Source organism: Bactrocera dorsalis, chromosome 1 (genome assembly GCF_023373825.1).
Source record: "Bactrocera dorsalis isolate Fly_Bdor chromosome 1, ASM2337382v1, whole genome shotgun sequence".
Lineage (NCBI taxonomy): Eukaryota > Metazoa > Arthropoda > Insecta > Diptera > Tephritidae > Bactrocera > Bactrocera dorsalis.
The window spans coordinates 113,615,111-113,628,490 of record NC_064303.1 but is presented as its reverse complement, the minus strand read 5'-3'; the positions used below and the strand labels follow the sequence as shown (position 1 = coordinate 113,628,490).

The window sequence follows — 13,380 nt, the reverse complement described above, 5'->3', positions numbered from 1 at the left end:
TTCCAATGCGATCAGAGCAAGTGGCTCTCCAGCCATCTTCATTCCGTAATTTATCGTTGTTTTCATGAATAGGGTGGGTATGCAAGAGTTTAGTCTTCTTTTTTAATAAAAATTATGTATATATGTGCGTTGAAAAAAGTTTTGCCGGATTTTTTTTTAAATAAATAAATCGAAATTTTCAGAACGGAAGCGAGCGAACCATTGTTGTGCTATACGAACTGATACAGCATCGTGTCTGTGCTTTCAAAATTTCATTGTTTTCATTTATTTTAGAACAACTGTAGCTTTTTCCAACTTCCCCGAATTTGTTTTTGGTTAAATAAAACTTAAAATCTCGCCTTTCCAACACTATATGGCATGACACAATGTGATTGGTAGCCCTGGAGATATACGACTGCAACAACATCTATTGACGAAATACGAAAATACTTTTTCGACAAGATATAATAACCAATATATAGGTTAGTTAACTTTAAGCTGTTTTTTAATAATTTACATTCCCTTCATCAATACACACTTATTGCTTCATAACGAAAACTTTAAATTCTATAAATTCTGTTACGCATAGGATAACAAAGTGATAACAATGAGTTACTAAAACCTCCAAATATATGTAAATATTAAGTGCATAGCAACATATTCAAATGAAGTGCAGTGTCAAAAAATGTAAAAAATGCTCTAATTCGAATTAAAAATTAAAGTAAAAGTGAAAGTGCAAAACAAAAAGTAAGTTAGTTGATAATCTGGTCTACTGGGTGCTAGCGATAAACAACGCAAAATCAACAACAAAATATTTACAACGCGCGCTACCGACACTCTGCCACCCACACACGAGTAGCGAGCAACAGCAGCATGTCGCAGCCAAGTTCGCGCCGCATTTCGCCGCCACACTTTCGGCGCGCCTTCGCCGTGCCTGGCACTGCCACACAAATTGGCAGCGCAACGGCCAACGCGAGTGCGGATGTAACAACAAGAATAACAAATGCTGTTGATGTTAGCTGTTATCAAACTGTTGCCACATCAGCTGTCACCAAAACAACAATAACAACAGCCAGCACCGCAAGCTTTGCACATTTGAGTGGCAGTGCGGAAGGGAACGTCATCACCAGCACCACCGCCACTCGCCCGTTCGTTGGTGGCAGCGACAACAACAGCAACATCAACACCAACACCAACGCCAACGCCAACGCCAATATGGCCACACACATTAGTGTGACAAATGTGCGCGGAGGTTTGGGTGGCGCTGGCGCACGCAATATGCCCTCTTCCTGCCCGGATTCGCCGATTCGTCGTGTTTCGTCGAGTTTGAAGAACTCTGCATTGGGTTTCGCTTCGCGGTTCTTCAACAAATGCAAAGCAGCCACTTTCACCGTCGACGGCGCCACATACACAATAGGTAAGTGCACCGAAAAATGCTTGAGCTGCGCGTTGGGTGGGCGTGGGCGGTTGCTGCTATTTGAATCGGCTATTGCGCGAGTATTTGCTTGATTAGTGCCTCAATGTAAAAGTTTCAGCAAGTAAATAACTTGAGACAAAGTTTCCTGCTGCACGGCGCACGAAGGAGATAATCAAAGAGGCAGCTTCAAAGTGGCTGCGTCTCTAATCAGCCGCGTAAGATTTCCAGTTCAAATGAGTAGAAAATAAAGTTAGCTACCGATTTTCAAATAATTCACATGCGCTATAATTATATTTGTTTTTGTAGAACAAATACAAAAATGTAATGGAAACTCACATGCCAGCAACCTCATAAGTTCAATTTGAAATCAATCAATATCTCCCTCTCAAAATTTTATATCTTCATACCAGCTGAATTGAATATACGAGTACATACGTACGTAGGTTGCCCTTATATATTGGGGAATTTGGCAACCCTACCGTTACAATCTTGCCAACTAACAACTTTATCATAAATTTTTATATTTTGATATTAAATAGCACATACTTAGAACGTTTTGGCATGCAAGTGCAGTTACAGTAACTTAAAATATTCATCTCGACCAAAAAATGGAATTAAAACGCACATATTTTGGCGCTATTATTTTTTACATTTCATAAACTTATTTCAAATTTTGGCGATGAAGGTCTTTTAGAGACCAGTGTAGATCACTTAAAGAAGAGTTTCGTTGTCCAAAATCAGTTGCTTTGTCGAAAACTATTGATGATTTGGCGCAAGGTCCTCCTTCACCTGGTATGTCCAACGAAGTGGAGGTCTTCCTCTTCTTCGCTTCCTCCTCACGCGAAAGGAAATCACCTTGTCTGAAACCTCGTTTGGTATCGAACGGCTTGGAGAGGTCTTTCCCGATCCCGACGGACCTTTTGGTGTAGCTCATCGTCAGCTTACACAGCCGTATTTGTTTTGCAAAGATAAGAAATTCAGACATCGCTGCATAAAGGCAGCTCCTTTTCATTCTGTCAAAAGCAACTTTGAAATCGACGAAGAGGTCCGATCCTCTTTTCATGGGTCTTTTCCAAGATTTGGCGCATGGTCAGTTGTTGATTTGCCAGGTCTAAAGCCGACCGATAAGGCCTAATCAGTTTGTTGACGGTGGGCTTTAATCTTTCACACAATTCGCTCGAAAGAACCTTATATGTGATGTTTATGAGAGTTATGCCACGGTAGTTAGCACATATTGTGGGGTTTCCCTTTTTGTGGATTGGAGAGAGCACACTTAAATTCCATGGAGAAGTGTTCCCTCCATAATTTAAGTATGCTCTGGGCATCGGTTACTAGATAAGCTCGGGGGGTTCTACAAGAGTATGCTCTGGTCTTGAAACCTTCTGTTGATCGCCGCATTTTTTCGTAGAATTTTCGAGCATAGCACCTGTCGGCCAGTTTGTCACGCTCTTCTTCAATCCCGAATGATAAAAGTCTGCTCTCTTATTAGATTATCGCATCAAATTCAGAGGACAACCAATGAAAGATATTGTTTTATTATTAAATTTATGAAAACAACAACAAAAATAACCTTTTCTTGTAAACGCTTATGTTTCAAATTCAGAGAAATTGATTTTAAATGGGCTTATTTAATTCACGAATCAAAAAATTGAATAACGAAATAAAAATGAAATAAAATGCAAATTACAATTTGTCAAACTAATAACATCTGTAAGCAGCAGGATTAGCCTGGGCAGGCAACGATTTATGTAAAAGTAAAAACTTATGTAAATATCTGGTTTTGCACACGTACATATGTACATATGCAAACGGACGTGAGATTAACGCAAATCGGAGATAAATCTGCCAGCTCAACTCACAAGGGAGACACGTCCGTCAACATAACAGCCGCCACACACACAAACAGTTTTGCACTTGTAGATACAGATATACATATATAGGTATTTCGGCGCAAAGGGACATGTTTGAGCGAAAACTCAACAGCATGTTCGCACGCAGATGTATGTATGTATGTATATATGGTTGACTGAATGCCGAAATGCCGAAATTAAACCCATCCAATAAAAGAAACTCAGATATTTCAATACCCATCATACGAAATTCATTATAAATCCAATATAAATGGACCACACTCACCCTCTCATAGATGTTCAGCATGTTTTGGCAAATGACGGCCCGATCATGTGCGCCAAAATCTAATTTGACGCATTTAAATCAAATGTACATGTGAGACACGAAAATATATAGCGCCACATTAGTCATGCCATCAACTGTTGCAAAAAACTGACAGTTAGCTGTCAAACTGTAGTTTTCCTTCCCCACCAAAGAAGGTATGGCAAGCTTCAGAAAGCCTTACGCTCCCCCGCATTTGGATATTTACATTTAAATTTGAAAACGCTTCTGAGAAATTACACCGCCACAACGGAAAGTAATCTCGAGAGCGCGCTGAAAAACGTTTGCATCCTTATCAACCACACAGGCGCGCGCACACATGCACACGTTTCCACCATGAACTTGAATTTGATTTGTTTATCTGTGTCGCTGTGGGGCCTTCACACGTTCGCTTGCCTCACATAGGTGTAGCTGTGGCATTGCCAGCTACAGCGGTGGCTTATAAGTAATTCTATTTGCCTACCCAACCTTGCGGACGCTGCCGAGTGTTTTATTTGCGAACGATGTTGAAGTGCGCCTGTTTGTGTGTGCGACGCTATCATTGAGTGGGATGCGCAAATATGTGTGTGGGTTATTTAATTGCAACACGAACTACTGGCGGCGTCGCACTTGCTGTTGCTCTTGCCAGATACATATGCCGGTGAGGGACTGAGAGGCTGAGGGTGCTATCCTTTTGATCAATGCGACATTGAAAAATTGCTTCAATTTATTTGTGACACCATTTCCAGCCGCTGCCTTTATTTACACGTATGAACTTCCTGGCACCTCAGGGTGCGTGTGCTAAGCCTAATTAATAGCTGCGCTCGCTCTTCATTTTTGATCGCTCGTATAAATCGTTGATTGTGCACCTTTCCTTCACCACTATTTTGAAAGCAACTATCATAGGTTATGCTAGTATTTTGTTGCACTGAACGCCTTGACTCGCCTTTGTTGTTGTGCTGGCTGTAAAAGCGACACACAATCGTATCGAGAAGGTGATAACACTGACATTGTCAATGTCGCCTCGGTGAGCGTCGGCGGTAATCGATAACTGGCGAAATGGAAAAATAATAAAATGAACGCAATGAACTGAAGGCGGAAAACAAAGTTTTATGCCAACATGTTGACAAGCTGACACTCGCACACATGCAACCTCGTGTGTGTGTGTGTGTATGAGTGGCATTGCAGCGCGATGCTGCAAGTCCTCCTTGAACGCTTGCCATCCTTAGTCGCACTCTTATCAACAAGAGCATCTTACATGGCATATTTAAACACACATACACACGCATTTGCTTAGCGCTGTGTTTGTATGGCAGTCAGTCGAACAAATGCGCTGACAATGGGGGCGTCGCAATGTCAACATAAACAACAAATTGTCTGTCACTGCACACTCAGCCACCTCGGCATCATAACCCATTGTTGCAGGGGTCGCTCATACAGCGTCAGCGCCAAAGCAGCAGTCAGTTGGCCAAAGAGACGCGCAGTCGGTTAGTCAGTCGCGCTCTCGCTAATATTCTTGTTGCGGCAGGTGTGTGTGGCGCTTGCCTCAACTACGCTCTTCAGCTGTATGCTTAATGTTTTATGCTTCTTTTTTCGCTTTCGAAGTTGTTGTAGTTGTGTACGAACAGTTTAGGATTCTGTTATGGTTGTTGGCTTTATTGTTTTTCTTTTAAGTGTATAGTAAACATTTCCTTAATGCTTCGCTCGCTCGGCTGCCGTGCGATTGCTTATGACGCAGGCCTTGAGTACTTTGTTGTTGCATTTTGTGTTGATTAGTTTTACAAGCTTGTTGTGAGTGTTTTTAAACATTTTATGTTAATATTCACTTTATGAGCTGGGCACCTACTTAGAAGAGGTTGAGTGTAGTAAGTACACCCTGTAAAATCATGTCTTTTATTTTATGGTGGCGGAGGTCATAGTTCCTTTGTTCTAAGATTTGCTTGTACAAGACCAAAAGTTCATCAGAACTATTGAAAACTTTTTTAGATTATAAATTTGGTCCTACTGTAAGTCATAGCCAGACTAGCAGCCACTGTGGCCATGGTATCAAACTCAACCTTGTTAATGAACTTGGCTTAAGCTAATAGTTTTCATTCCCATTGAAGAAGATTGAACCAATAGTTCCGTGATCGACAGTTCCACGCTAACATCTACATACTCACTGAGGTATCAAAGAGTGAAACAGGAACAGAAGCGGACATCTTCTGTACACAGGAGGTAGCTTCAAACTAAATGACTACAATTCAGTCTTTCCGGCCGAAATTGTGGTTTGAACAGAAGAAGCCAAGTCTGCTTTTATTCTAACCAGAAAGTTTATAAACATTGCTTTAGGTTATGCGGTTGCTCGGTTAAAATCATCTGGGCACCTGGTCGTATAGGAATACTCGTATGTATATAAAAATGAAAAGCTAGATGATGTCACTCAGCAGTCACAAGGTCGTTTGAAACAATGGACCTTAGAGAAACACTTCAAGTCTTGGATAACAAGAAATACAGCACATATCATAAAGATATTTTAGGGTAGTATTCTTAAGATCTCACTCGAGGCTGTTTTGATATTTTCATTGGTGATGTTTTTTACGTGTTGGGTCCCACACCCAGCTCAAAAGTCTGGAGAGGGATGTTTCGCCTTCTCACTTTAGCATTACTTCAAATGTATGTTTTTCGGCTACCCAGAGGCTACTTGGTCTGAGACCGAAAGTCGTAAGCTGCTTCAGCCATATGTAATATAATCGTTTCTGGTCACTCCCAAATGAATGGCGCTTAGAGAACTTTCCTTACATGCGTGAACTTCTAAAGATGGCTCCATCCTCCAGTCCTCAGTTAAGATCCCATCTTCAGAAAAGGGGAATAGTGAATTCGGTAAATTGCGGTGTTATCGAATTATTCGATAAAGGTCCGTGCTTAGTCGAGAGTTTAACCAGTAGACGACAGATGAACGAGGTTGAAATGCAGAGTGAGTCCTCTCTAGAAGTCAAGACCAAAATACTATATATAGAAGAGAATATGCGAAACAGTGATATAGCGTCATAAAAGCAAAATAACTTTACTTCATATGCGAAACTCGTTTTAATTTTAAGGATTACTGCTTAGTGGTGCTGTTCACAGCCATTCACAACTTCTTTGTGCAGAATTATGTAGTTTTACGCAAAATTTTAATGACTAATTTAAGTTGAAGAGAAACTTCTAAATTGATTTGCCAAATTAAGCACAAAGCAAACGAACGCTAATACACTTAGCACAGGCGCTCGTATCATGGCAACGCAACACTAATCCGCCTGTTTGCAGAATCTAAATCCTTTGAAGGCTTTGCGGAGCCAAAGGGATTGCGGAAGGCGCTCTGAATATAATGCCGAGGTAATAATGAGAAAATCAAAGATATTAACTTGCAAATTAATAGACACTCCCTTGACGAATGTGCGGCAATAATTTGTATTTGAAATTACGTGGAACCGTAGTCCGCAACGACACGTGTGCGTGTGCCACATAATTCAATTGTGCATTTGTGTCACAATCAATTAAATTCGCTTCTCCGGCGAAGACAGAAATAGCCAGCATAGTGCATTATGAATACAGACACACGAACACACATACATACGGACAAACACACGTGTGCAATATGCAATATTTAGCTATAAACAGGTCTTTGAAAATAGATATGCGCACAATTAGAGAGAATGACATGCAACGCTTGACACTGCAGCGTTGATGGCAATTTCATGGGTTAATTAGTTTGCACAGCTATTTGACGCAACAAATCATAATGAGCATGTTGCACAAATGCAACAAGAAAAACATAGTCATTTTATTGCAGCTACGACGAAGCGCATCCTTGCAGGCGTGTCATTGCGACCCCGGGTTGAGGCTGAGTCGTGTATTGTCACTGCGTTTTGCTTGTCGGTCATGTGGTGAGTGCATCAATTAGTTGCCAGCACATGTGCCATTCCATCGAAATGAAAACTACAATACAGAGACAGTTTATGTCATGAAAGGAAATGGCTTGTGCATTGCAGCAGCAGGATGCAATACTATATGCTCACCCATACCATATTTTCACCCATACAAACTCACTTGGTTTTGCTCATTGTGCCAGAGCAAATTTCCTGCTTGCAACTTGTTGATGCTCTGCAGGCGTTAAGCTCTTCTTATTGTGCTGTTTCTTGCTTTGTTTGTCCTTTGTTTCTTTGCGGTTTTGCCATGTTTTGCTTTCGATTATGTTACTCAATTGGCAAGGCATGCTGATTGATCGTCTATGAAGGTCAGTGCGGTCGCCATTGAGATGCTAGCAAATGTCAATGCCTAGGAATGGACTCATATAAGTATTTGAATATTATGCTCAGAGATGTGGAGCTAAACGAATTTAAACGATGACTGTAGTTTTTGGACATTTTGAATTTACAATTAGTATCTGAATTTTAATTATTCTACTAATTATTGTTATTGGTATTGTTTTTGGTTGAGATGTATTTGTTTTCAGTGGTAGGTTCGATAGTATTATACAATATATCGCTATTTGCTTTATATTAAGATTGGAAGTAGGAATCGTATTGGGTCTAGTTTTTATAATGATATGGGTATTGGTATTGATATTGGTATTGGCATTGGAATTAGCATTCGCATTGGTATTGGTAATGGTATTGGTATTGGTATTGGTATTGGTGTTGATTGGTATTGGTACTGATACGGGTGTTGGTGTTGGTATTAGTAATGATATTGATATTGGTATTGGTATTAATATCGATATTGGTATTAGTATCGGTATTGGTATTGGTACTGGTATTGGTAATGGTATTGGTACTGGTATTGGTACTAGTATCAGCATTAGTATTGGTATTCGCATTGATATTGGTGTTGGTATTGATGTTGGAATTGGTATTGATATTGGTAATGGTATTAGTACAGGTATTAGTATTTGTATTAGTACAGGTATTGTTATTGGTATCGGTATTGGTATTGTCATTGGTATTGGTGTTGATATTAATGTCAGTAATACATAGTAATAGTATAGATATTGATTATCGTTTTGGTAATATTATGGGTAATGCACTCCTATATCTAATGGTATTAGTTTACTACATTTTTGATAAATATTTTCGATACCGCATCATGGCCTTTAAGCGCATGAGAAAAATCTTCGAACCCCCTGCTATCATTACCGTCATTATTGACTTCAAATCACTAAATGTGGAGAATTTACCGTATTTCGTAATGCTTTTGGCAAAAATTAAAGCGAAGCGTACATGACCCATCACCTCTAATGGCCGCACGCTCCATTATTTACACATAGCCATCTCTTCATCATGCCTCTGGGTATGCTTTACACTTTCATTCGTGCCGATTCAGCTTTTTCACCTCAATATTTTATCCCTTTAATCGCTTTGTTCATTGTACACATGACCGTTAGACTGTTCAACAGTTTATCGATTATTTTTTATGATTCTGTGCAATACATGCGTCTGTATACAGCATTGATTTTTACGATTATTGCCTATTGTTGTTGCTGTTACTCATACGCTGGAAATTTTTCGACAAAAGCGTGATTTCATTGCTGGTGGAGAGTGAGGTCAGCAAAGCCTTTCGGCAGGCTAAAAATAGCAGTGAACTTTGTATGGAGGTGCATAACTGAAAATTTGTAAAAAAAATGATAATTAGAAAAGGCATTTTCTAAAAGCGTCTATCACGTTAGGGCAATATCAAAATGTGTCTCTTATAATAATAGGAAAAGCTCAGCCAAGTATGAAGAAAATTCGAACTTGATGGCAAATAAACAAATAATTTTTATTTTTAATTCACAAAATCTTAAAACTGTCTTAAATTTTTAGGTCTATAGTCTTCAAAGGTCTTCAAGTGTGAACAAATAAAAGGTTAAATTGATTCAGCAAGAAAGCTATGCGATCAATGTCAGTTGAGAGTTCAAGTGAAGCGTGACAATTGCTTGACTAGTAGAAATGAATACATTTGGCTTTCGTTGAGAGTCAGCTTCGCAAAATCAACTTATAGTTTGACTGCAACACTAACTATCTAAGCAAACGACAAACTTCAATATACATATTTATTGATGTATTTGACTGAGTTGTATATTTGACTGCTGCCTGATTGGAAAACACATTTATTTATATATGTGAATTTGTGTATGGAATTATACAAGTTCTGTGGAAGCTTAATGTCAGCAGAGCAGGATTCGATGTATTTTACTGCCATATTTGCACAAGTTGTCGAAGATGTGTCTAACAGTACTTAGCTGCTGTGTAACATGTGATTAATTCGAGTTTGATGAATGAAAACACACAAACACATACATCTAAATATAACTGTATATATGTATGTATTTATTCAACTCTTAGACTTACTATTGTTGTGTCTTCTGTCAAGCAGTTTGTCAATTCCTCATCAAGCAGAAGCTGCAGAAGTAATAAAATGAACTAGAGCAACAACAATAGCCAAATCAAATCATTTTGCCATTACAACATATAATGATGACCTTCAACATGTCAGCGGCGATACAATAACCATTTTAGTTGGACTAAATTTCAATTGCTCAGCAAATGAAAGATGCTTGCACGGCTTCATAAGAGTGGCGGAGCTCAGAGCGACTTTTCTTTATCATCTTTAACTGTCGCAGTGTTGATGAAGTTGTTCATCTAAATTCATGTCTGCGCTTAGGTTGAGCACTCATTCATGTGATGCTTGCTGGCGTAACCACGCAAGTGTCTTGGTACTTGCCACATTTTGTGGGTGTTACTGTCGTTCTTCTAAAAATACTATATACTAGAAGTTTGCAATAGTTGTGTGGAACTTGTTGATGAATTAAACGAAAACGGAACAGGACTTTCCGTAAAAAAAATATTAAATAGAAAAGCGGAATTTGTGAAATAAGTAGCAAGTGTTCACTTCGAACTTTTCAAATGCTGCAAGTGCCAAAAATAGTTTATGCTATTGAAAGTTGTACGATGCAAATTGAGAAACGAATGTCTACAAAATCTGTTCGCATGGACTAAATGAATAAGTTGTGGCATTTTTAGCGAGACTTGGCATTATATTGAGAGGAGAACTCTTTTCAAGCATACTTTCAGATATTTTCATGTGGCTCGAATTCTATTAACAGATATTCAGTTTAGGATGCGCCAGAAATCATGAGAAAGGAAATATAATATGACATCCAGAATACTCTGGGGTATCACTGCGCGAATGTGAAGAAATTCGAACAGCAATAACTTAGCAGAATAAGAAAGCAACTGACCTCATACAAGGTCGTTGTGATTAAGGTCCAGCCTACATTTGGAGAAATGGACTGTTGGACAAGTTTACGCCTTTAGCTAAATGTTGGAAAAAGTCAGAAAAAGCGATATACACTTAGCAGTAACAATTTCAGGCCACATTTGTCAGCGCTGGAAGCGTTTCTCTGAAGTTATTATCCCTTAAAGAGGTACTCTAGTCTATAAATTTGAAAAACTCCACCTCATTCTTTCATTAGCTTACAAACAATATCACATTTCGCCGTAAAAATGCCTCAATCATTAATTCCGTCCTTCCCTTTCGTCTCCAAGCAAGTCGCCTTGACTGTTTGGCAAATATTTGCATTATAAATGCTCGCCGAGGAAATTCTTTATTTAGAACAAACTGGCTGTGTGAAAGTGCGCCAAAATGTATTTATTCGAATTATTCGAGTTTGGTTGGTAAATTGAGAGATTAAATAATTTGTCACTTTTTTATCGGAGCATCTGCAGCGACTTTTATTGACTCAATGAGAGTGAGCCATATTAATTACCAGGCTGAATTGTTTTCGCACAGTCATTAATTATTTGGTATTAGCAGCGCATTTACATACACACAGTCATACACCACTGGCTCTCCGGCCGCAGGCAAATCGCACACAACATGAGCGGACGACAGGCGAACAATGGAAACATTTTTTTTTTATTTATAGTAATTTGCGTCATTTGCCTAAATGGACCACAACCGCGATTGAGTTTTCACTAAACTACTGAATATGAATTGGTGAAAGTAGCTGAGGACTTAGGTTCCGCCATGATTTTAAAGCAAGTGAATATATTTTTTTATTGCTTGGAAACTATTGTGATTTTTATACCAATCAAGATTGATATGGAGTTATACTGTGAAAGTACATTCCATGTCATTATATAGAACACGCTAACAGAAGACCAGACGCTGACTCTAATTTTCGACGGTTTTCAAAGAAAAAAACCGATACTGCTGCAATTTCACGTTCGATAGTCGTACGAAGTTCATCAATCGCGCTAGCTCGTTGGCATAGAGCATGGATTTTACGTAGCCCCACAGAATAGCCTAACGACGTCAAATCGTTCGTGAGATAACACGTTCACCAAACTTAGTTTTCAATAAATTGATTGTGACATTCGCTGTGTGGCTTGTGGCGCAGTCCTGTTGGGACCACATATTGTCCAAGCCCATATCATCCAATCCAGACCAAAAATATTCGGTTATCGTTGAGCAATAGCGATTCTCATTCGCAGTAACGTGCCGGTCTTGATTATCACGGAAAAAGTACTGCCCGATGACGCCGCCGGCCCATAAACCGCACCAAAGCGTAATTTTTTTGGGATGCAGTGATGATTCATGAAATAAATACATGTGGATTACTGTCTGACCAATATCGCATATTTTGCTTATTGATGAAGACATTCAACCAGAAATGATCCTGAATCCCTAAAGATTATTATGACAACTCGGATTATTTTTAAGTTGTTGTTCAGCCCAATTTCCGAGCATATGGCGATTGTGGTGGTCAAACGGCTTCAATTCTTGTATCAGTTTGATCCTATAAGGATGTAGCGCAAGATGATAATGATGAAAATACGGACCTGAAGGTATTTAACCGTGTTTGGTCCTTTGAAGTTGCAAGATTATAAAATATTCGGTCACACCCGAACTTAGATCTTCCTTACTTGTTTATATAAAACTTTCTACGCTTCTATTATCCAATATATATTTACGTACAATGTGTTGAAAGCCGAAACCCAATATAATCACAAATATTAGCATTTAAGCGGCATATTCGGACACTTCAGTAGACACTTCAAAACTAAGTAGTTATGGGCTTAAAACCATTTACTATCTGACAGTTAATAACACCATAAGTAATGTAAATCGCATAACACATACGAAGGTACACACATGCCATATATCGATTGAAGTCACCAACAAATTGCGGTGAACGAGGTAAACACATTTTGTCACCATTTTGTTGTGTGCAGTCTGTCAAGCTGTATGCAAAACGTTACATAAACGCCCACCCTTGTGCGCACTGCATATGCCTTACATCCACACACACACACATACGTGCCTGCATACATGTAATTTGAAATTTATGTCTAGCCAATGAAGTGGAAAATTAAAATGTGCAATAATATCTTATATTTCCTTGGTGCACAAATGGAATGCGAATGGGTGTGTGAGTATGTGTGCACTGTAACCACCCAGCATGGAAGTGACGAGTAGCGGGATCTCGTTTTTTTACAACTCACGATTTTTGAAAAAAATATATATCCGATATCAATAAATATCAAAAAATATCCACAAAAAATATAACAGTCGTGACTAGCCAAAAATAGACCTGATGAAAGCTAGAAATGTTAATGAATAAACTTGCTTAAAAACGATCAGGATATAACTTTCAAACAGGCTATAAGGGATAATGCAGTTCATATCTTGTATACTTTATAAGCAATTTCAAAGCGGATGCCTGTAATGAAACAGTAACTGTAAAAAACTGTACTTTATAAAGTATATAAGATATTCAGTACATCGAACTAGTCCATCCCCTTTTTTTTGCGAAGTTCAGGCCTTTTGGA

The 13,380-nt window shown here is 38.9% G+C and overlaps 1 protein-coding gene across 1 annotated transcript in view; it reads left to right on the top strand.

Annotated features, from left to right (window-relative positions):
• The first annotated feature begins 531 nt into the window (after nucleotides 1–531).
• Nucleotides 532–13,380, top strand: part of LOC105229367 (dual specificity calcium/calmodulin-dependent 3',5'-cyclic nucleotide phosphodiesterase 1) — a 173,939-nt gene continuing 161,090 nt past the window's right edge. The window contains exon 1 of the mRNA XM_049461084.1: nucleotides 532–1,396. Coding sequence (XP_049317041.1) covers nucleotides 853–1,396 — 544 coding nt within the window. The 5' untranslated portion in view covers nucleotides 532–852. The remainder of the gene's footprint in view (nucleotides 1,397–13,380) is intronic.